A 26,865-nucleotide genomic window follows, 5' to 3' on the forward strand; every position below is an offset into this window, starting at 1 on the left:
TGTAATGTAATAAGATAAGATATTCCTTTATTGATCCCCATGAGGGGAAATTCAGGTGTTGCAGAAGCTCAAGTACAGAGCATATAAACACCGTATATATAACCACAAGAACTTTATACTGTACATCCGTTACAAATTTCACAAATTACAAGACAAAGCAAATACACAGGCTATTTTACATAAATACTGTGAAAAGAAATCTGAATATATGAAGCTTTGACATGTGATATAGCATATATACCTGAGAAAACATCTAAACAAAGAGCTGCACTGATAAAAAGATCGAGAGACGCCTGTCTTCTTCTCTTAATAATTTAACAGCAGACAATATAAAATATATCACCACAATATAAAAATATAATACAAGACCTACTATTATGCACACTGCTATATACTGAATTTCATCAAATCCTGAGAAATTTCAGCCTGCTTCTTTGAGATACCTGAGTTAACAAAACAAAAAAAAAGTTAAGGAGTAAGTCCCAGATTTGCAATTTTTTTTTTTTTTAAATCAAAATCAAAGACTTACTCCTTGGTAACAGTGTAGTGTAAATGCATAGGGCATTGTAAGGTGCTTTGTTTCTCTTAATGCATCTAACTTGCATTATTAATATCCCTTATTAAAAATACTGACACATTTACATAAGGCTTTGTTATTTAGGTTTATATGAACACAGTTCTGGAATAAACAGGCTTTAAACAGTGTGTAGTATGAGCCTAAGTCATGCCTAACCCCACCCAGGCTTTAAACCTTACCCAAAACCATGATGTAATCCGAATGCTATGCTGAAACACCTTTTGGATTTGTAGCACGGCTTTAACACCCATTGCATTTCTCATCCTGGATGAAATTGCAGTGAAGTTAGCATTAGCTGTATACATTGAAACCACCATCATGATGGTTTCTCGTTTCTACCTTACACTGAGTTGTGTTTTCTGACAGATATCTGTAGAACAACTTTGTCTTAGCTACAAAAAAAAACAAAACTTTGAAATCATACACTACCGTTCAAAAGTTTGGGGTCACCCAGACAATTTTGTGTTTTCCATGAAAAGTCACACTTTTATTTACCACCATAAGTTGTAAAATGAATAGAAAATATAGTCAAGACATTTTTCTGGCCATTTTGAGCATTTAATCGACCCCACAAATGTGATGCTCCAGAAACTCAATCTGCTCAAAGGAAGGTCAGTTTTATAGCTTCTCTAAAGAGCTCAACTGTTTTCAGCTGTGCTAACATGATTGTACAAGGGTTTTCTAATCATCCATTAGCCTTCTGAGGCAATGAGCAAACACATTGTACCATTAGAACACTGGAGTGATAGTTGCTGGAAATGGGCCTCTATACACCTATGGAGATATTGCACCAAAAACCAGACATTTGCAGCTAGAATAGTCATTTACCACATTAGCAATGTATAGAGTGGATTTCTGATTAGTTTAAAGTGATCTTCATTGAAAAGAACAGTGCTTTTCTTTCAAAAATAAGGACATTTCAAAGTGACCCCAAACTTTTGAACGGTAGTGTATATCCAACTTGATGAAAATGAAAAATGGATAGAAATGCCATTTCAACCAAGATTGTCGCAGTTGTGCTCCATCTGTATAAATATCTGTATACATTTGGCAAGTTAATGTAAAGTGTAAATAATATCCATTCATGATTTGCTACTTCTTTGGTGACGTCCTCGTCTGAGAAGAGGGTCAGAACCGCGTGGTCTGTCTTCTGCTCTTGAACAGTTGTCTGAATGTCCTTTTTTTCTCATTTTGTGAGCTTAAGGAAAACAGAAACCAAAGTGAAATTGTTTTAAAAGCTGGCTCGCTAATCAGAACACTTTAAATACCACAACACTTGAATTTTTCATTCTGATTGGTGATGAATTTTCTACAGCAGCAGCTCTGACAGTAGTGCAGCTGCAAATCACAGGTTTATAACTAGAAGGGCACTTGGTAGAGGAGAGTGCATACCACTGTCAAGCCATTATTAACATCAACATCAAATTAAAATCACTTGAACCTTGGATAATACTAAAGCTGTCCACCAAATTTCATCCAAATCCGTTTGGTACTTTTCGAGTTACGGAACAGGCAAACAAACCCTGGATCCACAACAGTTATTCCACAAAATCGAGTCGTACATGAGCTGATAGTCGACGAGGCGCGTAGCACCGAGTTGGCTATAATCCATGTACGATGAGATTGAGTAGAATATCTGTTTTATTCTATCCACATTCACTGGATTTTGAGAACCAGAGCATTTTTATTTTTTTGCAAATTCGACAAATAAAAACTTTATACAAAACGTCAGACAAAATCATTTCTGCTTAGAATGTAAACAAACCAGCGAAATGACAGTAGCAATTTGTGAAAAATGCAATAATCATAATTCTTAAAAAATTAAAATAAAAAAGATCCCTTCTTACCATCAGATTCTTTCATTCCATATTTTGTTGCTTTTTTAAAATATTTTTTGGCATTTTGTTTTCGAGTTTTTATTTCGTCCTCGGTTGGTTCAGCAACACGCTCCACCATTTTGTTTTTCTCTACTCACGGTATACAGTATGAGCTGATAGCCTAGTAGTAGAGTAGTCAATCAGAGTGCGTGATTGCTCATATCCAGTGAATGTGGATAGAATAAATCCAGATTTAATCTAATCAAAATCTAATCAATTGTTCCTTGGCCCATGGTTCACCTTTCCTCCAAATTTCATCAAAATCTGTTCACTACTTTTTAAGTTACATTGGGAACAAACAAACAAACAGATGCAAAAACATAACCTCCTCCAACAAAATTGTCGGAGGTAATAATGCACTCATTCTAATACGGTATAGATAATAAAAATATTGATGTTTTGTCATTTAACATAGAAAAGTGTTTAATTGTTGATATAGTGATGTTTTCTTGAAGTAGATGTTTATGTAACATCTATGGGAGGAGTCTCCGGTGGTTTATAAGTCAGTAAGCTTTCAGAACAGAAGAGTTTAAATACTATCTGATTTCTTGGTAACATGAAAAGCTGAGTACTTATTAACTTCAAGAAATAGAGAGTCTGGTGAGGGATTGACTGTTTTATAGCTGCTATAATGTAAGTGATAGCAGGTGCTAACTTGTTTTGTGGACTTTCCACAACATGATAAATGTAACTAATGGGAAGCCATGGCCTAATGGTTAGCGAAGCAGCTTTGGGGTCACTCATTAGAATCCCTGGACCAGCAGGAATGGCTGAAGTGCCCTTGAGCAAGGCACTGAAACCCCACCTGCTCCCTGGGGTATGCTGTATGTTGTATGTCGTTCTGGATAAGACCGTCTGATAAATGCCATTAATATAATGTAATGTAACTATAAATGGAAAACAAATGTCATTACAGGCAAAATGCTGTGGTATAAGAGGAATAAAACACTTTGGGACATGTTGTCTTGGAAAAATAATCAGTTCTAATCCTTTACACCTACATTGGACGCCTTCTCAAGCCAAGGATTTACGATTTAAAGTACCTAGAAGCAAATTATGTCTTAAGTCTTTTAGGGATGTTGTAAAAATGACCTGTCCACTTTTAACGGACTGTAAACACACAAGATTTTAATCACAGATCATGTTGGATGGAAACCAAATTAAAATGCACCTATAACATCTTTTTAAACACTAATTTAGGTAAGCAGTAGTTCAGTAAATGCATGTCAATGGATATGTCAGGTGTGCCAAAATCTCACCTGCTGCCCTTGGCTGGTTTTGACTTTTCATTCCATCGGAGTGAGCTAATTTTGTGTTTCAGGCTGTTACTCGTCTTCCCCTGCTCCGTTTCGACCGGCTGAATGAGCAAACAGATAAACGGTGCTTGAACTCCAGTTGTTATGACACACAAAGCTTCATATTACATTCATTTGACTGACACACCAATCCTGCAGGCTATACAGCCAAGCTTTTGCGCGTTCAACAACCGTATAACACTTCACCAAGTGCGTGCGGTTTTCTCATTTGATTATAATTAACGTTTATTATGTACAGTGGAATCCAAAAGTTTGAAACAACTATTATGAATGTGTCTGTTTTGCATACTTTTCTAAATTATTACACAATTCTTCATTATGAGTTATATTATCAGCAAGAAAAGCAACTGGAAGGTAACAACTCAGAAATATTTGCATGAGTTTCTTAGTATCTATATAATAAGTGGCAAAGTTTCTTTGTTTGTTTGTTTGTCTTGAGCTAACGTTGCCATTTCTCAATGGATTTTCACCAATTTTGGCAAGTAGGTCAGGGGATGACCTGGAATTTTGCAGATATAAACATAATTCATGTATGGGCCCCAGGGAGGTCCCTGGGGGGCACAACATCCACCCACCCCCTCCCTCAGTGTCTTTCACGTTACATTTATCAACACAAACTCTCGACAGATCTTCACTAAACTTGGCATGTACGGTAGGTACAGGAGATAGCCACAATTTGGCAGAACTCAGAAATTCCATATTTGGGCCCCAGGGGGTCCCTGGTGGTCCTCTGGGTGGTGGATGTTTGGATTTTTGTTTATCTTGGGTTAAAATCATCATTTCTTGACGGATCTTCAACAAATTTGACATGGAAGTCTGGGGGCAGCCCAGAATTTTGCAAAACCCAGGCAACACCGGTTAACCTGCTAATTTAATAATAAACCCCACTTTTCCTTTAATGACACTTGAGCTGGTATGGACTCCACAAGTTTGTGTCAAACCTGATGATCCATGTTAGATCAAATCCTTTGGGGTGTCTAGGAAAATCTGATTTTTATACAAACTCTACAACAACAAAAAAAATCTACCTGCATGGATATCTTGAATATAGTTAAATCGAGCTACTATTTCCTTCTATAAGATTACAACATACCAAACAGATAATTATCAAACCCATTTCTAGAAATTTTACTCATTTAGCATATTTCCACCCCTATTTTTATATCTATGCAGGATATTGAACATTTCCTTCATGTTTCCAAAGAAATTTTAAAAATTCCCAAATTTTCAAAGTTTTCTCAGAATTGTTGTTAGGTTTCCAAAACTTAAGACGACTAAACAAATGTAGTTCAAGTCATCACCCAGTGAAAGGTGATATAAAGAGAGGATGTTACATGGTGATGCATAGATATGAAGTTTATCTTCGAGTGGTGAATGCATATCACGAGTGAACGAAGCAAATTAGCGAAATATTTTCAACATGAGAAGATAAACTTCATATGTATCCTCACACCACCATGTAATGTTCTTTATATTACATGGACACATCCAATAAATAAATAAATAAATACGCAAATTAATCAAAATAATTTTAATTTTGAACCGGTTTGCCGTTTTGACAATGCACATCTAGTCAGTGGGAAAACATTTTGAGTGATGTCATTCCCTTCTATTGGGTTTCATTAATTTGGTTTGATAGCATGCAATATTGTTAGTATATCGCTTATCGTACATGTATTACGTCACTCTACCCAATGGAGAATATGGTTTACGATATTACATGATTGTCAAGACAACATGATGTCACATGTCAAAGACGTAAAACTTCCGCGCTAGTGACTGACTGGGACAATTTGTAAACAAACATGGCCGTCAGGTTTGCGTCGTTAAATATGGATGATTTTGAGAGAATTTTGAAAGAGAAAGACGCATTGAACACCTGAAAGGAATGTATAATAATAATAATAATAATAATAATGGCTTTTTGTCATGGTATATCAGATATATTCCATTCAGCTACTCGTCTTTGACTCGTTCAATATCATGTTAGCTGAATGGAATATATCTGATATACCACTCAACACCAGCTAATGTGTTCATGTTGCAACATGTTGACATCCATTGCTATTGCAACACACACCAAACCAGTTTCCAACCCAGACCGTTTTTTTTTTCCCCTTGTAAATGAACTCTACCTTTTCTCTTACCAGCTGTGGGTTTTCAGGCTTTTCCAGTAACACGTCTGTAGATGGGAAGTGCTCAGCTCGACGGTCTTTAACTTTACCTACAGGACGCATAACACAATCTCAATCTCATAAACCCATCAGTCATACAGAAAAGATACCACACTTGATCGTTTAATCATATTTTTAAGGGCAGATCTGAGTAGTTAAGGGGTAAGGGTCTTGCTTATTGGTCTAACCATTGTCCTGGGATTTGAACTCATATCCTAATCCTTAAAGAGGCCAGCTCACCCTTCCCAGAATGCAGTGCATTGTTTTTGTTTACATACAGGCAACTGAGTGCACGCTGCAGCAAAACCTCCAAAATTCGCTGTTAGTGATCCCTTTGAAATCCATCTCAAACTTTCTCTTCATCCACGTATCATAAGGGGAAGTTTTGAACATAATACCGTATGCCTGATATTTTCTTTTCTTTGTGGCTGTACGTGAGACGCCCGAGGCCAGTTTTGGTCTGTTACAATAGAATAACCGTACGAAAATGGAATGGACCAATGAATCGAAGGAATTTAAAATATAACTACTTTGACAAAAATATTTCAATTTCATGTTACAGTTGAGGATCTGATGCCACGTTGTTATGGAATAATGATGGCACCGAAAATGTCGGTTCACTATTTAGTGCAGAGGTTTCTGGGAAGAAACAGCTGGGCCCTTTAAAATTATTGCTTAGTATTTTTTTAAACTTTATTATTTACTGTAATACTAAAATCATACAAAATATACAATGCAATGTATTGAATTTATAGCAGAATTAATAATGTTTTAGGAATGTGATCAATATTATACTGCTGTGTTATACTTACTTCGCTGTCTGATAAAAGTCCACGTATCAGACACAGTCCTTCGACGGAAAGCCTCCAAAGAACGTCGTGGTCCATACTTGGCATCCGGGAAGTCAAGCTTCTCACCATCTGTGGAGGTGATATCAGCTTTTTGTGGGCAGACAACCTGCAAAGATTTTCAGTTAACATGAATATTCAAGAAACTAAATACTAAAAACTGCACACATCAGACATAATATACACACATCAGACATAACATATATACACTACGTTAAAGCTGTGCATAATCCAAACACTAAATACGGACAGTTTGCTACAAATACTGCACAGCCCAAAACACACGTTAACACAAATAAGAAACCGACCAAAGCAGTTCAATAAAGCCAGTGAAGTCTTGTTTAAGAAAATGAAATGATGGTTAACAAATATTACACAAATTAAATATTTAAGCTAACACACAGCACTGTGCAAAAGTCTTAGCCACCCTATTTTTTTCATACAAACTTTGTTATAGATTTCTATTTTATGACTTCTACATTATCGAGTCAAAACATTACAAAAACATTTTAGAGTTCCAAACGTTCATTTTTTTCCAGCACAAAATTAAGTGTTACAGAAAAGAAATGTTTGTATCTGAGCAGCATATTCTATAAGAGAGCGCTTTTCAGATTAAAAAAGAAAACATTAAGGAAGGCTGCTGGGTTTTGGTGCAAAATGAAGAAGCGAGTGTGACAGTCAAAGTGTCCAGAAGAACTGTGGCTGGTTCTGGAAGATGCTCAGTAAAACCTACAGATCATTTCCGCATAAAACTGACCTCACTGGACCTGAGACTTATATATATATATATATATATATAAACCAAAGGGTCATCTCATACCAAATATTGACTTTGTTTCATTTATTACGGCTTACTGATTACTTTAAAAAAATAGTATTTTTTTAATGCTAAAACATTTAATTTTATTAATTTTTAAGCCATTTTTGGTCGACAGCATTTCATTACATGTGCCTAAGACTTTGGCACAGTACTGTATATACTACACAATTCCAAATAGTAAGATTAATACAAATACTACACGAATCAAGACATTTAAAACATTTAACGCAAACACTACACAAATATAAACAGTACACAAATCAGAACATTAAGATTAGCACAAGCACCTCACAAATCTAAACATTTTATTTAAGGAAACACAAATACAAAGGAAATGAGGTTATGTAGAAAATGTCAAAACATTGATATTAAAAATACTTCTGAATACGACACAAAACACAGCATCAATAAAAACATTTAGAATGACACAAACATGACACAATATACTGTATTATTATACATACAGGACACTTTTTCCATGGAATAAAAATGTGTTCTATTCCCTTCTAGTGGGTTTCATTCATTTGGTTTGATAGCATGCAATATTGTTAGCATATCGCTTATCCTACGTCTATTGCATCACTCTACCCAATGGAGAACGAGTGTTGAATATGGTTCACGATATTGCATGGTTGTCAAGACAACATGACGTCACACGGAGGAGACGTAAAACTTCTGTGCTAGTGAGCGACTGAGACAACAGACATGGCCGCCAGGTTCGCTTTGTTAATTTTGAAAGAGAAAGATGCATTGAACACCTGAAAGGAATGTATAATAATAATAATAATAATAATAATAATAATAATATTGGCTGGCTTTTTTTCATGGTCTATCAGATATATTCCATTCAGCTACTTGTCTTTGACTTGTTCAATATCATGCTCACTGAATGGAATATATCTGGTAGACCACTCAACACCAGCCAGTATTATTTAAATATGGTATAGTGTAGTAGATAAAATAGCTACATTTCCATTTGAAGCTATTCAAGGGTAATATTTGGTAATAAAAGGGTAATAGTTTGGAAATGAGAGGCTCAGATCTCAGTTTTTGAGCATGGAATTATGAAACTAATTGCAATTCTGTGTTAGCGTTGATCATTCTGACAAATGGTGTGAATTTGGGAGAAATCAGAGAACATTCAATTTTTTGCCCAAAAAACCACAAAGGCAACAATTTTAGTGTGAAATATTTGACATTCTCAGATCTTCACCAAATTTACAGTGTGTGTTTGGGTGGTCAAGACTAATGCAGGAGTGTATGTAGTTTCTTCCGAGCACACTCCAAAGCTGAAGTATAGTATAGTATAGTATACCGGTAGTATAGTGTAGTGTAGTGTAGTGTAGTGTAGTGTAGTATACCGGTAGTATAGTATAGTATAGTATAGTATAGTATAGTATAGTATAGTATATTTTATTCAATCCATATTCACTGGATATGAGCAATCGTGCGCTCTGATTGGCTACTCTATTACTAGGATATCAGCTCATATACCGTGAGTAGAGAAAAACAAAATGGTGGAGGGTGTCGCTGAACCAACCGAGGACGAAATAAAAACTCTACTCGAAAACAAAACCCCACAAAAATACAAAAAAAGCAAAAAAATATGGAATAAAAGTATTTCATGATAAGAACTTTTTTTCAAGAATTATTATTATTGCATTTTTCACAAACTGCTCCTGTCATTTCGCTGATTTATTTACATCCTCAGTGGAAATGATTTTGTCGGACGTTTTGTATAAAGTTTTTATTTATCGAATTTGCAAAAAATAAAAATGCTCTGTTTCACAAAATCCAGTGAATGTAGATAGAATAAAACAGTTATTCCACTCAATCTCGTCATACGTGGTTTATAGACAACTCAGTGCTATGGGTCTCCTCGGCTATCAGCTCATGTGCGACTGTGGAATAACTGTTAGTTAGTTATAGTATAGTATTGTACAGTACTGTACACAGTAGTATAGTAGATAAAATAGCTACAGTATAGTGTTTAAATAAATATATTTCAATTTATATTTATTCACTGCACATGTACTTTAACTGACATCAAGTAATAAACATGTAAAACCTGTCATATATACTGGCCTTTCGACTTCACTTTTTCTGTTATTATTTTTTGCAGGGAGACATGAGACATTGAGGAGAGACATGGGACAAAAATAAAATACCTAGCTTAATCCTACATGTTTAATTTTTATTTAGTATCAAAACTTGTACCATATGAACTGTATGAACACAATGCTGGTACAGCGATAGAAAAATGTCAGTTTACCCGAAACCTGACTTGACAAAACAGCTCCATTCTCAAGAAGGAATGAAATATGATTAATTCTCATGCAGGGACACACCCACATTTTTAACACACGTTTTTAGCTATTTTATATTTGTAAAGCACAAGACCAAAACCTGTAACATGATGAACTGTCTCTACTCTCCCCATCTGGACATTTGGGAAAAAAAAATCCTTAAATGTTTTTCCCCAGAATTTAAGTTTAATAAATAATACTATATACACTCAAAAAAAGTGCATTATTGTCCTTTTAGGGGTAAAATGTCTTGCCACTGGGGCAGTATCCTGAAAGGTACTTATTTGTACCCTTTATATCCTGCTTGGGGACATATATATATACCTTTTTGGACCTACCTTCAGGGAGTACCGTACATCAGTGTAGATTGTACCTTGGGGGACAGAAATGAACATGTACTGTAACCCTATTTCTGACAGTGTATGGTCAGTCTAGGCTACATACTTTAATCCCTAACAAATTCCCAATTCACTAGAATACATTACACCAGAGAATGGAGTTGGAGGTGAAGTAGAAAATACTTTTAACCTCCTAAGGCCCAAGCTATTTTTTTACATGCATTTTTTATTTCTCTTTGCTATTTGGGCTTATTAGAACCTGATTAGAATAAAAACTAAGCATCATCTTTTGATAAGATGTACTTTTAGAGAAAAAGTATGTCCACATATGTGGATTCTTGTTCCGAATTTCCATAAAAAGCTGTCCACGCATGTGACCGCTAAGCCCTAGGAGGTTAAGTTTTGGTTGATAAAATATTGAACTGCACAAACCTTACTGCAGTGTCCAGCTTCATGGCTCCAAAGGAAGTCGGTTACTCTGAGGGCCAACATCTAACTTCTGATCTAATCTAAAACCTGATTGGTTGAAATTCATTTATGGGAATACAAACCATCCCAAGTCTCCCCTGTCCCTTAATACAAATACTATGCAAATCATAACCAAATATTATATAAAGACAAATACTACCTCAAAGAATAGATACATGAGTACATTTATTTGAACTCAAATACTGGTCAACACAACCTACATACTGAAACACAATCACACAAACAATCTGAAGCCAAAGGCAAACAAATCTCACGCAGACGAGACAGGTTTCACAAATGTCACATTAGGTCTTTGGTGAACATAAATGCAGTACAATGCAGATGAATCAAAAGACTTATTCAACACGAGTATGCACTGTTATTATTATTAATGACAGCTGCCCTCTTGTTTTTCTGTGAATTTGAACACTGGTCATTCGAGTTGTTTAGTTGAGTTGCTTAGCAGCTAAGAGATTCAGAGAGGCTAAAAACGATATAATTATGGATAATAACAATCGTCCTTTAGACGGGTGGTAACTGCTCATATCCGGAGATAATTTGTCAAGGTGTTAGGTCAGCTGGGATACATATTTATGGGAGTGTTATTTGGGTGGTGCTGTATTTATGGTATGTACACACTCAAAAGAAAAGAGATGAAACTGTCACTCATTAAAGGAAGGAATATTTAAGAGTTATTCCACGAAACCGAGTCATACATGAGCTGATAGCTGACGAGGTGCATAGCACCGAGTTGTCTATAATCCATGTACGACGAGATTGAGTGGAATAACTGTTTTATTCTATCCACATTCACTGGATTTTGAGAAACGGAGCATTTTTATTTTTTGCAAATTTGATGAATAAAAACTTCATACAAAACGTCCGGCAAAATCATTTCCGCTTAGAATGTAAACAAACTGGCGAAATGATAGTAGTAATTTGTGAAAAATGTGATAATAATAATTCTTGAAAAAAATAGATATGTTCTCACTTTTATTCCATATTTTGTTGGGTTTTTTTTTGTATTTTTTGGGGTTTTGTTTTCGAGTAGAGTTTTTATTTCGTCCTCGGTTGGTTCAGCAATACGCTTCACCATTTTGTTTTTCATCTCTTTAGAGTTTTTTTGGCGGTTGGCAAACCAACTTAAAAGTACATTACTGCCACCGACCGGGCTGGAGTGTGGAACAGGAGATATTGGGTGGAAACAAATGAACAAAAAAATGCAAAAGTCCTGCAGAGCATGATACTTGCAAAAATCACAAAGAAATGGAAGTTATGGCCGATTAGGTGTTTTATCAAGATTTGACTTTAGTGACCTTGACCTTTGACCTTGACCCACCAAAACCTAATGATGTCTTTGTGTGACCCTAGTGAGTTGTTCTGTCCATTTTGGTGAAGATTGGTCAAGAAATGATAACGCTAGCGCACCCACAAACAAACGGACAGATCAACATACTTGCAAAAATCTCAGTTTTTCGCAGGTAACTATAGCTATTTCTCATCTCATCTCATTATCTGTAGCCGCTTTATCCTGTTCTACAGGGTCGCAGGCAAGCTGGAGCCTATCCCAGCTGACTACGGGCGAAAGACGGGGTACACCCTGGACAAGTCGCCAGGTCATCACAGGACTGACACATAGACACAGACAACCATTCACACCCACATTCACACCTACGCTCAATTTAGAGTCACCAGTTAACCTAACCTGCATGTCTTTGGACTGTGGGGGAAACCGGAGCACCCGGAGGAAACCCACGGGGAGAACATGCAAACTCCACACAGAAAGGCCCTCGCCGGCCCCGGACCTTCTTGCTGTGAGGCAAGCTAACCACTACAGCGCTAACCACTACACCACCGTGCCAGCCTATAGCTATTTCTGTTTCCTTTAAATACTTAATAACACAGCCACCATGTTGTTTTTCTCTACTCATGGTATATGAGCTGATATCCTAGTTATAGAGTAGCCAATCAGAGCGCACGATTGCACATATCCAGTGAATGTGGATAGAATAAAACTGGTACCACAATGCTGTTGAATTCGCAAATGTCAAGAAATCACAGGTTTATAGTAATGCCCTAGTTCTAATATGTTGCTGTTTCTATAGCAACAGCTCATTCATATGCACTTGTTTGGTCGTCCAAGCCTAATATTGAATACATTTCAAGAAAGCATTGCTATTTAGCAAAGAAAAACGTCATGGTGGTGTTTTCTGTTCTGAGATCATTAACATTTATGAAAGGAGTCTCCACCAGAAGAATGTCTTCAGGAGAGAGGAATTTGCACGCCGGTTTCTCAGGATGTTGTACTTTATTTTTTTTGTCTTTACTTGACAAAATTTTTAGTGATTCTGCTGAAAATCTGTTGTTTGGTGCTGTATTTTTGTTTTCCCCTATTAGACGTTAGTGGCGGCGGCACGGTGGTGTAGTGGTTAGCGCTGTCGCCTCACAGCAAGAAGGTCCGGGTTCGAGCCCCGTAGCCGGCGAGGGCCTTTCTGTGCGGAGTTTGCATGTTCTCCCCGTGTCCGCATGGGTTTCCTCCGGGTGCTCCGGTTTCCCCCACAGTCCAAAGACATGCAGGTTAGGTTAACTGGTGACTCTAAATTGACCGTAGGTGTGAATGTGAGTGTGAATGGTTGTCTGTGTCTATGTGTCAGCCCTGTGATGACCTGGCGACTTGTCCAGGGTGTACCCCGCCTTTCACCCGTAGTCAGCTGGGATAGGCTCCAGCTTGCCTGCGACCCTGTAGAACAGGATAAAGCGGCTACAGATAATGAGATGAGATGAGATGAGATGAGACGTTAGTGGCTTGTTGCTATTCTGATGTCGCAGGAGAACACTGTTATTGCTAGCGCACTTAATAGAAGAAAAAACTTCAAACGTGGTCAGATTTTGCTGTTGGTTCCAAAAAACAAGCTTCTTTTCTCACTCACTGATGCTCCGCTTCACATTTATGAGAAAGTCCGGTGCAAACTTTGGACTCCAAGATCTCGAATCGAATGGCATTGATGCCAGTCCCAGCATGAAAGCTGAAGCTTTGGAAGCTGATCTGTTTGTACAGATGAGAAGATGAGAGAGCGAGACTTAAAAAAGTTAAGGACTAAAGCGCTGCTGCGTCACGTTCTTGAGGTAGCGATGAAATGAGGGCTGAATTCCACTGCACCACTGTTGTGGATGAACCATCACCATCAATATTTCCATAGTGGAAAATAATCCAGACGAAGGTTACAAAGAGTCCATCAGCAACAGGATGCTGTTTATTTATCAGCGTAAACAAGCCCACTGGAATGCCGTGACTATGAGTAGAACAATCCTGTTCTAACAAAGCTAGAACAACAAATCACCAATCAACAGCCTGAAGACTCTCACCTTCATCTCCATCTCTCCCGTCTCATTTCGGCTGTTCTTTATCACCTGCTGCAGGTTGTGGTTCTCCTTCTGCAGCCGAGCGATCTCCTCCAGCATCCGGCACATCTGCTCCAGGTAGAGAAACCCAGGAGGCAGATGGTCCCACTCAGGTCCAATGGAGCATGCAGCCTGCTAACACACACAAACACACCTCAATGCACGAGTCATTTCTAAATCTTACACTTTTCAGATAGACGAGTGAAAAAAATACGACAAATTATTCATATATTTCTTCAGAGTATTTCAGAGTGTTTTTCTCCATTTTTACAACTTGATCTTGCTTATTTTACTGAAATAATTCTAGCTGCAAAAGTAGCTGTAGAGTTGACAGAATATTAAAGATATATACATACAATATTCAGTATAATGCTATTTCATATTTTTTTAAAGCGATACTTCCTTTCGAGGCGGCACGGTGGTGTAGTGGTTAGCGCTGTCGCCTCACAGCAAGAAGGTCCGGGTTCGAGCCCCGTGGCCGGCGAGGGCCTTTCTGTGTGGAGTTTGCATGTTGTCCGTGTGGGTTTCCTCCGGGTGCTCCGGTTTCCCCCAAAGACATGCAGGTTAGGTTAACTGGTGACTCTAAATTGAGCGTAGGTGTGAATGGTTGTCTGTGTCTATATGTCAGCCCTGTGATGACCTGGCAACTTGTCCAGGATGTACCCCGCCTTTCGCCCGTAGTCAGCTGGGATAGGCTCCAGCTTGCCTGCGACCCTGTAGAACAGGATAAAGCGGCTACAGATAATGAGAGAGAGAGACTTCCTTTCGATTTCATAAAATCGGTGAAATTTAGTTCCCTCTGAAATTTGGTCATTCTGATATATGTTTATTTCTGTAATGTTTAATTTGATTTGAGGGGATTAAAGCAAATAATGCACATAAACTCGCTCGCTTCGCACAGTCAAGCAGTCCGTGTGCACATTCGCAGGTTTACCTTTGAGCGTGCACTGACAGTTCCATCATTCTGTCACTAAACGAACAGCTGATCACACCGAGGTGCTCGCTGAGCGCCGATATTTATTAGTTTGGTCCTGCGTTTCCTTTCCTTCATATATAATATAACGTCTTTTCTTCTCGCTTTCCGTTACTGTCGGTCTTTCACGTTTCATTCACACACTCACGTCCTCCATTCTTCTCTCCTGTTTCAAATTTGTATCACACAATGCCTTGCGCGAACAGGGAAAGCCCATGACGTAGTATCTTGAATTGGGTCATGGTGAAGCAGGAAAAAATAACGGAAAATTTAGGGCCATGTGGAGATAAATTCATTAATTGTTCTATTTAAAAAAATAATACTAATAAAATTGGAAGTCTGTGATTTGAATTCAGTAGCTTTTGGTCACTAAACAAAAATAATTTGGTTTTGGGGGAAATTCTTTTTATGACTTATGGTACACTTGAAAAATCTGAAAGGCAGTCTAACTTTAAACTGTTTCGTGTAAATGCTCATTTTTGTTTTAGCCTATTTACTCTAATGCTGTTGTTGTTTATTTTTAGCCTGTTTTCATTAATGCTACTCTTTTGAGGGGATTATCCTGTTTACTATCATGCTAGTTCTTGAATTAGCCTGAGGTTAGGGTTTTTTTTAGCCTGCTTTTTTAATTGTTAATTAATGTAAAACCTGTGTTAGCATTAATTCTCATTTTTGAATAGCCTTTGTATTTTCATGCTAGCTTCATGGTTTAGTTTGTTTTACTTTAATGCTATCTCTTAAATTAGCACATATTTCTTACTTTTGTACTATAATGCAAGTTTTTTTTAAACTTTAAACTTTAAAGCTAGGTTTTGTGTCAGCATAATTATTATAACGCTAATTCCTGAGTTGACGTTTACTGTAATGCTAGTTTGTGTTTTTATTTTGGAGCAGTTGATCATTTAGCATGTTTATTATGATTCTAGTTTGTGTTTCAGCGCGTCAGTTAGCAATTTACTCTGAAACTAGTTTACTTTTACACTATTTTTAGTGTTAGCGAGTTTACTATGAAGCTAGTTTGTTTTACTTTGTTTATTATTGTGCTAGCATGTTTGTGTTAGAGTGTGCTAGTTACTATAATGCTAGTTCTCGAGGTAGCCTGTTTACCTTAATGTTAGTTTTTGTCTAGAAATAATAATTTGATCTAATGTTTATATAATAACTTGTACTTCTACTCTTAAAGTACAACTTTGTCGAAGTCTCCGCTGTTCTATTCTGCTAAATAAATCAGATCAGAAATCCCAAATTAACAAGTAATAATATAAACTTATGCTATCTGTACGAATGTCTCAGCATCTTCCCCTGCGTGCACCTCTCCATAACATGCTGTTATTGAGACATGTTATGCAAGGCCTGCTATCAGTAGCTGCATTCTAACCGCCTCCACATTCCTGCTGATCCGCTTCCCTCTGGCACCATTCCAGGTGATCTTAACACACCTGAACCGGCTGGTTCACACTGACGAAAGCGATCGTCATGAAGATGAGCGTGTTAAGTGTGTGTAGATGTACATCTGTGTATGTTTGTGTTTACTGCCTTAGTGACATGCGTGAGAGGTGATCAGGTCATCTGGACTTTAGAGGGGAAAAAAAAAGATTTGTGAAACTACTGCTCATTTGATGATTCAAACAGAGTTCTTGTGTTATTCATGTATCTCTGATTGGTCATGTTCAGTGCGGCCAAACCAGATAAATCCTTTATGGTGCTAAAGAAATGCTCTGGGGCGGCACGGTGGTGTAGTGGTTAGCGCTGTCGCCTCACAGCAAGAAGGTCCGGGTTCGAGCCCCGTGGCCGGCGAGGGCCTTTCTGTGCGGAGTTTGCATGTTCTCCCCGTGTCCGCGTGGGTTTCCTCCGGGTGCTCCGGTTTCCCCCACAGTCCAAAGACATGCAGGTTAGGTTAACTGGTGACTCTAAATTGACCGTAGGTGTGAGTGTGAATGGTTGTCTGTGTCTATGTGTCAGCCCTGTGATGACCTGGCGACTTGTCCAGGGTGTACCCCGCCTTTCGCCCGTAGTCAGCTGGGATAGGCTCCAGCTTGCCTGCGACCCTGTAGAACAGGATAAAGTGGCTAGAGATAATGAGATGAGAAATGCTCTGGTTTGGCCGCATTGAGGATGAATAAAGTAAAGGACGTATATCCAGATTTTTGTGTGTGTGAATAATGGGAAGCTTGGGAATTAAAGTACTGGTATGCCAATAACGGGAATTCTAATCTGTTTTAGAATATTTTCTCCATCTTTCCAGGGAAGCCATGGCCTAATGGTTAGAGAAGCAGTTTTAGGACCAAAAGGTTGCTGGTTCAATTCCCTAGACCTGCAGGAATGCTTGAAGTGCCCCTGAGCAAGGCACCAAACCCCCAACTGCTACTCTGGATAAAAATGCCTGTAATGTAATACCTGGTGTTATTTTAGCATTGATTTTTTTTGCTAAATGTCCCAACCTAGCTAGAATTTAGATCCTTATTTTATAAAGGAAGAGGTAAAAATTTTTTCATAGACCTTCAAATCTAAATTTTTGTGACTGTTCTCTCAGACTTTATTTCTAAGCTTATGAGTAAATGATAATTGGTTAAGGAATAACAGGATAAGTTTTTTTTTTAATAGGTGTTGTACTGGTGGCTTTAATTTGAATGATGTCAGGAGTCATGAACAATGAACAATTATTTGCCGAAGGCGAAGTGGATATCATTGAATAATAACTGAGACAGAATCAAAGTTATTATTCATTGATATTCACTGAGCCTGAGGTGGATAATTATTTTAGTATAAATACACAGGTAATTATTTTTTTTAAAATTGCATTAAAAATATATATTTCAAACTTCAAAAGTGGCATACAGATGTAATAAAGGTGTGGCGCAAACTCATGTCACCTATCCACACCAACTCACATGAATGCTTTGTTTTGAAATCTCATCTCATCTCATTATCTGTAGCCGCTTTATCCTGTTCTACAGGGTCGCAGGCAAGCTGGAGCCTATCCCAGCTGACTACGGGCGAAAGGCGGGGTACACCCTGGACAAGTCGCCAGGTCATCACAGGGCTGACACATAGACACAGACAACCATTCACACTCACATTCACACCTACGCTCAATTTAGAGTCACCAGTTAACCTAACCTGCATGTCTTTGGACTGTGGGGGAAACCGGAGCACCCGGAGGAAACCCACGCAGACACCATGCAAACTCCACACAGAAAGGCCCTCGCCGGCCACGGGGCTCGAACCCGGACCTTCTCGCTGTGAGGTGACAGCGCTAACCACTACACCACCGTGCCGCCCTGTTTTGAAATCGATAAAATAAATCTCAATCCCACTTTACCTTTGAATAGTTTTAGACCAAACGTCGGAGCATCTTTAGTGCTTTTAGGAACAACATTTTCTTTCATCATTTGTAATTCTTCCTCACTTACAGTGACGACGCAATCGGCCGCCATTTTGCCAAGTCGCTCGAGGTGATTATTGAGAAATGGTCTGAATTTCTTGACCAATCAGCATGCACGATTTTCTATAATCACATGCGTATTTATACTAATGGCTATTATGTATATCAATCCGAGAGAGTGAAGTTTTCCAATCAATAATACAGAACACTGTGGTACGAATTAAACAGGAACTAATATGCAGATCATAATTGCATTGTAAACTGAATCGTATGACATTTTCTAGCTACGCAGCGAGACAGCAGTGTGAATAATCAATTCAACGTAAGAATTCAGGCTAGTCCATATTATATGATATCTGAGACCAGGCCCAGTTGTTGAATCTGATGTGTTTTCTCATACTCTTTATACAGCTTATCTCGTTCCACCTTTTGAATTTTGGCTTCTCATGAAGTTTCTTTTATCGTTTATGGAGGGTTTTTTTTGTTGGTTTTTAATCCCCACTCCTGCTCTTGGTTTGATCAGGAACAAAGACTTCCTTAAATTTGTGCTTTGATTTTCCATTTAATCTATGAAAGGAACTCAAAAGTCATCGATCAGCCAAGACATGGTTGCTGTCTGATGTTTGCTTTTTCAGTTTTGCACTGGAGCAAAATTCGGTGTCACTCAAAATCCGTGATGTGGTTCAGGACACAGCTGGACTCACCGTCATCGATAAACATGAACTAAAGTTTACTCTGAAACTGAATGCTGTAACGTGTTGGCAGCCATTTTGGACAACACCAATCAGCAAAAGGTTTTTTTTTTTTTAGTATTAGTCCATCTTTTAGGCTCCGCCTCCTTGTAGCCTTGTAGAAGAAAGCGTAAAGTGTTTTAATGCGCAGTGTTTTAAACGATGTTGTTCAGAGCAAGTACATGAAGATTTGGTCATATTTGGATTTTGGCTAAGATACACTTCCATTACTTTTGACCACATTAGCCTCATAAGTCCAGTGCAAAAGTAAAGAAGCAATAAATTCAAACACTAAACATGATTTCTCATAGAACGATTCTGTTTTTTTAGTCCACATTAATATGTCTCATCTCATCTCATTATCTCTAGCCACTTTATCCTGTCCTACAGGGTCGCAGGCAAGCTGGAGCCTATCCCAGCTGACTACGGGCGAAAGGCGGGGTACACCCTGGACAAGTCGCCAGGTCATCACAGGGCCGACACATAGACACAGACAACCATTCACACTCACATTCACACCTACGGTCAATTTAGAGTCACCAGTTAACCTAACCTGCATGTCTTTGGACTGTGGGGGAAACCGGAGCACCCGGAGGAAACCCACGCGGACACGGGGAGAACATGGCAAACTCAGCACAGAAACCCACGCGGACACGGGGAGAACATGCAAACTCCGCACAGAAAGGCCCTCGTCGGCCACGGGGCTCGAACCCGGACCTTCTTGCTGTGAGGCGACAGCGCTAACCACTACACCACCGTGCTGCCCACATTAATACGTTTTAGTTTTAAAATGAAAACGCTCTCCGTCCAGACGAGTGTTTTATCTACATATCAGAAATAATCTCCATCCAGAAAAAGCATATCACATGACCATTCACGTACACTGGACACGCGTGTGCCAGTATAAACAGTTGATCCTGCTTGTTTTCTTCTGGAAAAAGGGTCACCTGATGGGGCATGATGAATTGGAGGAACAGGAAAGGATATGTCAAGATTGATAAGACCCCATCGGGAAGCAGACGTGGGAGCCTGCGTCATCATTTCCAAACGTCTCTGTTTTCATCCCGTCGACACTAAAACACAACCCTGGAGTTTTCAAATGAAAACAAAGCCAACAGCATTTTCAAAAGTCTCCGTTTTGGGGGTTCAAAAACTCTGGAGTAGTGTGGACGACAGGTATAAACGTAGCAAAAGTGATACGTTTTGAAACTGAAATGTATTAATGTGGACATAGCCTTTGTGTGACACTTGAATGTGTCTCCCTTTCTGGAGACACATGGCTCCGCCTTTCAGTTATGCTGTCATAGTTAATCTTGCCGGAGTCCCTGCTTGCACTCAGCGCACAATGTACACTGCTCTTAACCATTAGGCGACAATAGGTATACCTAACAACCTCTCTCTCTGATGCCCCTTTTCCACCAAAGCAGTTCCAGGGCTGGTTCGGGGCCAGTGCTTAATTTGGAACCGGGTTTTCTGTTTCCACTGACAAAGAACTGGCTCTGGGGCCAGAAAAAAACGGTTCCAGGCTAGCACCAACTCTCTGCTGGGCCAGAGGAAAGAACCGCTTATGTCAGCGGGGGGGCGGAGTTGTTAAAACCAACAACAATAACAAGACCGCGAAAGATCGCCATTTTTAAGCGACGAGAAGCAGCAGCTGTACAAACGCGAAGTCATCCATTATTATTATTATTATTGTTGTTGCTACTGCTGCTTCTTCCGTGTTGTTTTTGCTTCGATATTCACGCCAAGGTTTATGTAAACGTAGCGACGTAACTGACGTATACAGCGACGTAATGACGTGGCACCACGAGCTATGGAAAAGCAAACTGGTTCTCAGCTGGCTCGCAAGTTGAACGAGTTGTGAACCAGCACCAGCACTGGCCCCGAACCAGCCCTGGAACTGATTTGGTGGAAAAGGGGTATCTGTCTCTCTCTCTCTCTCTCTCTCTCTCTGTCGAGTTACATATCAATCCTGAGATACCAGTGATGCTGTCCTCTCCTGCTCTTCACATCTGCCTGATCCATCCTGATGCCCTACTTCTAGCTGAGGTTCTTATCACATCGCTCCTATGGAGGATGCCCCCAAATATAGACAACCTTAAGACACACTTAGAAGATGGCTCTGGACACACGGTTTTGCTTTGATGGCTTAGGACTCCAATCACCATAACTTTAGGAGTGCAGTTGTCATGAACAGTTTTGCTCTCAAGTCTCCATCAATTTAACAAAATAGACTTCATGTTAAAACTATAATGAATTTCATGGTTACACCGTTGTACTTTGTGACTACTGTATATAGGACCCACTTATAGAAGCGAGTTATTAGCTCATCTGGCCGACAGGTGATGAGTTTATGTCATCATATGTTGTCCGTCGTCCATCCGGCAGCGTCCACATTTCACAAAAATTGCTTCTCTTTCAATTCTTCACTGACTTTTATTCTTTTTGGCAGGAAGGTAGGTCTGCCTGGGATGCATATAGCTTCTATACAAATTTGCATAATTGCAATTAATAATGAAGATAAGGAGTAATTAATCAATCCCTAACGAGCAGTTTCCACACAAATCGCTTCTTCTCCCTCAGTTCTTCACCGATTTTGATTCTTTCTGGCATGAAGGTAGGGGTACCTAGGGTGCATATAACTTCTACCCAGATTTGCTTAATTACAATTATTAATAATAATAATAAGTGGGCGGCACGGTGGTGTAGTGGTTAGTGCTGTCGCCTCACAGCAAGAAGGTCCTGGGTTCGAGCCCCGGGGCCGGCGAGGGCCTTTCTGTGTGGAGTTTGCATGTTCTCCCCGTGTCCGCGTGGGTTTCCTCCGGGTGCTCCGGTTTCCCCCACAGTCCAAAGACATGCAGGTTAGGTTAACTGGTGACTCTAAATTGAGCGTAGGTGTGAATGTGAGTGTGAATGGTTGTCTGTGTCTATGTGTCAGCCCTGTGATGACCTGGCGACTTGTCCAGGGTGTACCCCGCCTTTCGCCCGTAGTCAGCTGGGATAGGCTCCATCTTGCCTGCGACCCTGTAGAAGGATAAAGCGGCCAGAGATAATGAGATGAGATGAGATAATAATAAGTTCAATTTATATAGCGCCTTTCACAAACCCAAGGACGCTTTACAAAAGAGTTACCACCAAAAAAAAAATTAGGAAGAATAGTGTGAGGTAAAGAGAAAAGTTTTCAAGTTGGCTTTGAAGGAAGAGAGTGTGGAACAGTCACGAAGCGATTGTGGTAACAAATTCCAAAGTTTAGGAGCAGCAACACTAAATGATCTGCCACCCATAGATGCCAATTTAAAACGAGGAACAGTCAGAAGTCCACAGACAGAAGATCTGAGGGAGCGGAAGGGACAGTACAAATGAATTAGCTCACAGAGATAGGAAGGAGCGAAACCATGAAGAGCTTTATAGGTTAACAGCAAAATTTTGTATTTGATCCGGGAGATAACTGGCAACCAATGCAGTTGCTGTAAAACAGGAGTGGTGTGAGCAGTGCGCTTGGTGAGTGTGAGGATTCTTGCTGCTGAGTTTTGGATGGACTGCAGGCGATTGAGCAATGTGGCAGGGAGACCATAAAAGAGAGAATTGCAATAGTCAAGACGAGAAAAAATAAATGCATTGACCAACATATTGGCATCAGTTTCCAAAAGAAAAGGGCGGAGACGAGCAATATTGCGGAGGTGAAGGAAAGCATTCTTAGTAATTAGTTTAAGATGGGGTTCAAACGTAAGGGTGGAGTCAAAGATAACTCCAAGGTTTTTTATAACTTGGGAAGGATGAATAGACACACCATCTACATCAATAGTAAAACTGGAGAAATTCTGAACCTGTCTTTTGGTACCTACTAATAGAACCTCCGTTTTGTCAGCATTAAGTTTAAGGCAGTTCTTATACAGCCATTGCTTAAGGTCAGTGATGCAAGTCCTTAGCAGCTGAACAGAGACTATGGAAGGGGTGATAGTGATGTAGCTTTGAATATCATCAGCATAACAATGAAAGTTAAGGCCATGGTTACGAATAATCTGGCCTATAGGAGAAACATCTCATCTCATCTCATTATCTCTAGCCGCTTTATCCTTCTACAGGGTCGCAGGCAAGCTGGAGCCTATCCCAGCTGACTACGGGCGAAAGGCGGGGTACACCCTGGACAAGTCGCCAGGTCATCACAGGGCTGACACATAGACACAGACAACCATTCACACTCACATTCACACCTACGGTCAATTTAGAGTCACCAGTTAACCTAACCTGCATGTCTTTGGACTGTGGGGGAAACCGGAGCACCCGGAGGAAACCCACGCGGACACGGGGAGAACATGCAAACTCCACACAGAAAGGCCCTCGCCGGCCCCGGGGCTCGAACCCAGGACCTTCTTGCTGTAAGGCAACAGCGCTAACCACTACACCACCGTGCTGCCCCTAGGAGAAACATATAATATAAAAAGAAGGGGACCAAGGACAGAACCCTGAGGCACACCTTGAGCAACAGTAGCAGTGGATGATTTATGAACACCAATAGAAATAAACTGTTGCCTGTTTGCTAGATATGACTGAAACCAGGATAAAGCTAAGCCAGTAATACCAAAAGAAGATAGTCTGGAAATGAGTCTCTCATGATGTACGGTGTCAAAGGCGGCTGTGAGGTCCAAGAGAACAAGGACATTGAGATGACCAGCATCAGTTGAGAGCAGGAGGTCATTAACAACTCTCAAGAGAGCAGATTCAGCATATTATGAAAGCCTGACTGAAAGGGTTCATAGAGATCATTTTGAGCAAGGAAAGTATGAAGCTGAGAGGCTACAACTCTCTCCATATTAATGAAGTTATGGATTAATTAAACCTTAATGACCAGTTCAACAAAAATTGCTTCTTCTCAGTCAATTCCTTGCCATTTTGGATTCTTTCTGGCAAATAGGTCGGTATTCCTAGGGTAGATATCGCTTCTATACATAGCTTGTATATAGTGTACAATATATAGTTTGCAACATTTCTTGCACAAGGTGGTCTGCTTTAGATTGTTCCTTCTGGACTAGACGGGGCCGGAGTGAGCTACACCATCATTCATGGTCTCGTTTATAATTTATAATCACACTATCTGTTATCACTCAGATGAGGATGGGTTCCCTTTTGAGTCTGGTTCCTCTCAAGGTTTCTTCCTTGTGTCGTCTGAGGGACTTTTTCCTCACCACCGTCACCTCAAGCTTGTTCATCAAGGATACATTTATTAGTTCAAATGTTTAAAATCTTTATTTTTCTGAAAAGCTGCTATGCGACAATGTCTATTGTTAAGCGTGCGAAACAAATACATTGACTTGATTTAACATGAATACTATGCCATTAAGCTCCGCCTTCCAATGTTTGAAGGCAGAATTGTAGAAAAATCTGTAGGTCATGAGCGTGATATAGTAATATAGTTTAACTTTAAGCACAAATTTGTAAATATGGACTTTCCACGATTGCTGATGTTATAATATCATATGGCCAACCAGAGTATCTTGTGCGATAGTTACAGCATTGGCGTGCATCACATCACGTAAAGTGTAGTATGTTTAAACATATGTAGCTACGTACTAAGTGAAAACATTTCATTTTTGCAAAAGTCAATAACAGATTTTTTTTTTTCATTCCCTGGGTGTTGAATCTATTTGTCCACTGGACAGCTACAACAAAACAGAATCGTCCGGTTATGAAATCTACTTTTCCTGATGCCCTGACTGCTGTTTTTTTTCAGCTATGATTGAGAAATCGTATTTCAGCCCATTGGAGATGGGTTACACCCTCTACTCTGATTAACACTAAGGTGGAACAAAATGAGCTGGAGCTCTTCATAGATTTATAGTTGTAATTTTTTTTCTGTATTCTAGGTTTTCTCTTTTAATCTATATTGAATAAATGACTCAAAATAAAATGCTATTTAAATAAAGATAATTATTACCTCTTCTGGCTTTATGGTACTGACAGCAGGTTCTTGTGGTGTGTGTGTTACTCTGGGACTTTCTGACGATCTCTGCTCATCACCTGGTTGTATGCAAGGCCTTCCTGACCCTACACTTCCAACTCTGGAGCGTATAGAGGGTGTAAAAGACCCATTGGATATCGACGATGTGTTACACCGACGTCGAAGGCTACCATCCACACTTCTCCTCCAATCTGGCTCTGTTCTCCGTAACGCCTCCTCCACCTTCAGCCCGGCTGCTTCAGATGGCTTTAAACTTCCCTTCAGTACTGCTGAGAAACATGAGGATGAGGAGCAGTGAGAAAGAGCTGGTGAGGAAAACAAAGGTCGTAAATCATCCTCTCCAAGCTGCGACACCTGTGAGGTCAGAACATGGTGCTGGGAGGTCAAAGAACGGACCACAGATGGCAACTCTACTCCAGAGTCCTCGGATTCAGACCTGACAGGAGCGCCTGTGAGTCTCAGAGAGTCTGCAGACGCTGAGTCACTGCCGTTTGGGTCAACATTTTTTTCCAAACCCTCTCCTGAGCTTGACGATTCAACCGGGTAACCCTCAGTGACCCAGGTCTCCAGCAAACATCCAAAACTCCTGTACAGATTCATCTGTCAATCTTTCAGCCTTAGTAGTGGCACAGCCTGTCAAGCTCCGTCTGAGGGAAAACCTGTGTGCTGTCTTAGTGCTCGGTGCAACACCTATCCTACCTGTCTGTCATCACCTGTCAGCACCGAGCAGGAAGTGAAGCCTGAAACTTGTCGCGCAGACTTCAAGGCATCTGACATGAGCCGCCCACATTCCTCCTTCATCCTCCCAGACTGGGCTCTCTAGAACCGTCACTTGACTTTCCACAATTCCTCCGACTCTTTCCCAGAAGTTCGAATCTGTCTCAACATGCCTAAACGTGACAGAATTCTACAAAGAAAGACACAGATACCACAAGCACACATGAACCGAAACTCAAAGTAAACAGCCCGTAGCCGCTTGGGCGAGCATCCAAACCTGTACTCTCAGAAAGACAAAGCAATTTCAGTTGGATTTCAGTCAGTTAGCGTTATTATTTCATTAGACTTCCATGACAGGAATTTTACCTGTTCAGTTCTGTCAGTACCTCAAACGCACAAGTTACTCAAGTCAATCACTCGTTAGTTAAAATCTTAAGTAATAAAAGGTCTATCGCTAATACAGCTCCACTCATTTCACAATCCTCAACCATACACGAAGCGTCGTGCAGGTAAAAAGCATCAAAGCATTCCTGCAGATTGATAAGATTCACATTGCTGTGTTTGAAGGGTATGTTTACATGCACACTTAGACTGTATTCCACTGTTATTCTGAATAATTGTGACAATATTCGGAATTTGATCTTCCAAATTAAGCCTTTTCCGATTAAGACATTAGGGATATTCTGATATTATTCAGGCTGTTTTAGGAGCATACTTCAGACATGTATACAGCGCATTCGGAATATGCATCTCATTTGGGGTTTTTAAGGAAGTTTGCGACACCCAGACTTTCGCCTGTTTCCGGTCAAATCTGTGAGTTGGGTGCAAACCAACCAGAAAATCAATGGGCGGCATGGTGGTGTAGTGGTTAGCACTGTCACTTCACAGCAAGAAGGTTCTGGGTTCGAGCTCAGTGGCCGGTGGGGGCCTTTCTGTGTGGAGTTTGCATGTTCTCCCCGTGTCTGCGTGGGTTT

The 26,865-nt window shown here is 39.8% G+C and overlaps 1 protein-coding gene across 3 annotated transcripts; it reads right to left on the reverse strand.

Moving 5' to 3' along the window:
• Nucleotides 1-25,967, reverse strand: si:dkey-106l3.7 (uncharacterized). 3 transcript variants are annotated; one of them, XM_060908457.1, is made up of 6 exons: nucleotides 25,151-25,967; nucleotides 14,091-14,258; nucleotides 6,757-6,901; nucleotides 5,906-5,994; nucleotides 3,714-3,811; nucleotides 1-1,775 (listed from the first exon to the last, which is right to left on the reverse strand). In XM_060908457.1, the coding sequence occupies exons 1-6, from the start codon at nucleotides 25,772-25,774 to the stop codon at nucleotides 1,706-1,708; spliced, it is 1,194 nt and encodes a 397-aa protein (XP_060764440.1). In that variant the 5' UTR covers nucleotides 25,775-25,967; the 3' UTR covers nucleotides 1-1,705. The 3 variants fall into 3 exon arrangements, with proteins under 3 accessions (XP_060764440.1, XP_060764439.1, XP_060764441.1); XM_060908456.1 differs by having other exon boundaries at nucleotides 14,091-14,261; nucleotides 25,151-25,966; XM_060908458.1 differs by having other exon boundaries at nucleotides 5,918-5,994; nucleotides 14,091-14,261; nucleotides 25,151-25,962.
• Between the last annotated feature and the right edge of the window lie 898 nt (nucleotides 25,968-26,865).

Source organism: Neoarius graeffei, chromosome 25 (assembly GCF_027579695.1).
Source record: "Neoarius graeffei isolate fNeoGra1 chromosome 25, fNeoGra1.pri, whole genome shotgun sequence".
Taxonomy (NCBI): Eukaryota; Metazoa; Chordata; class Actinopteri; order Siluriformes; family Ariidae; genus Neoarius; species Neoarius graeffei.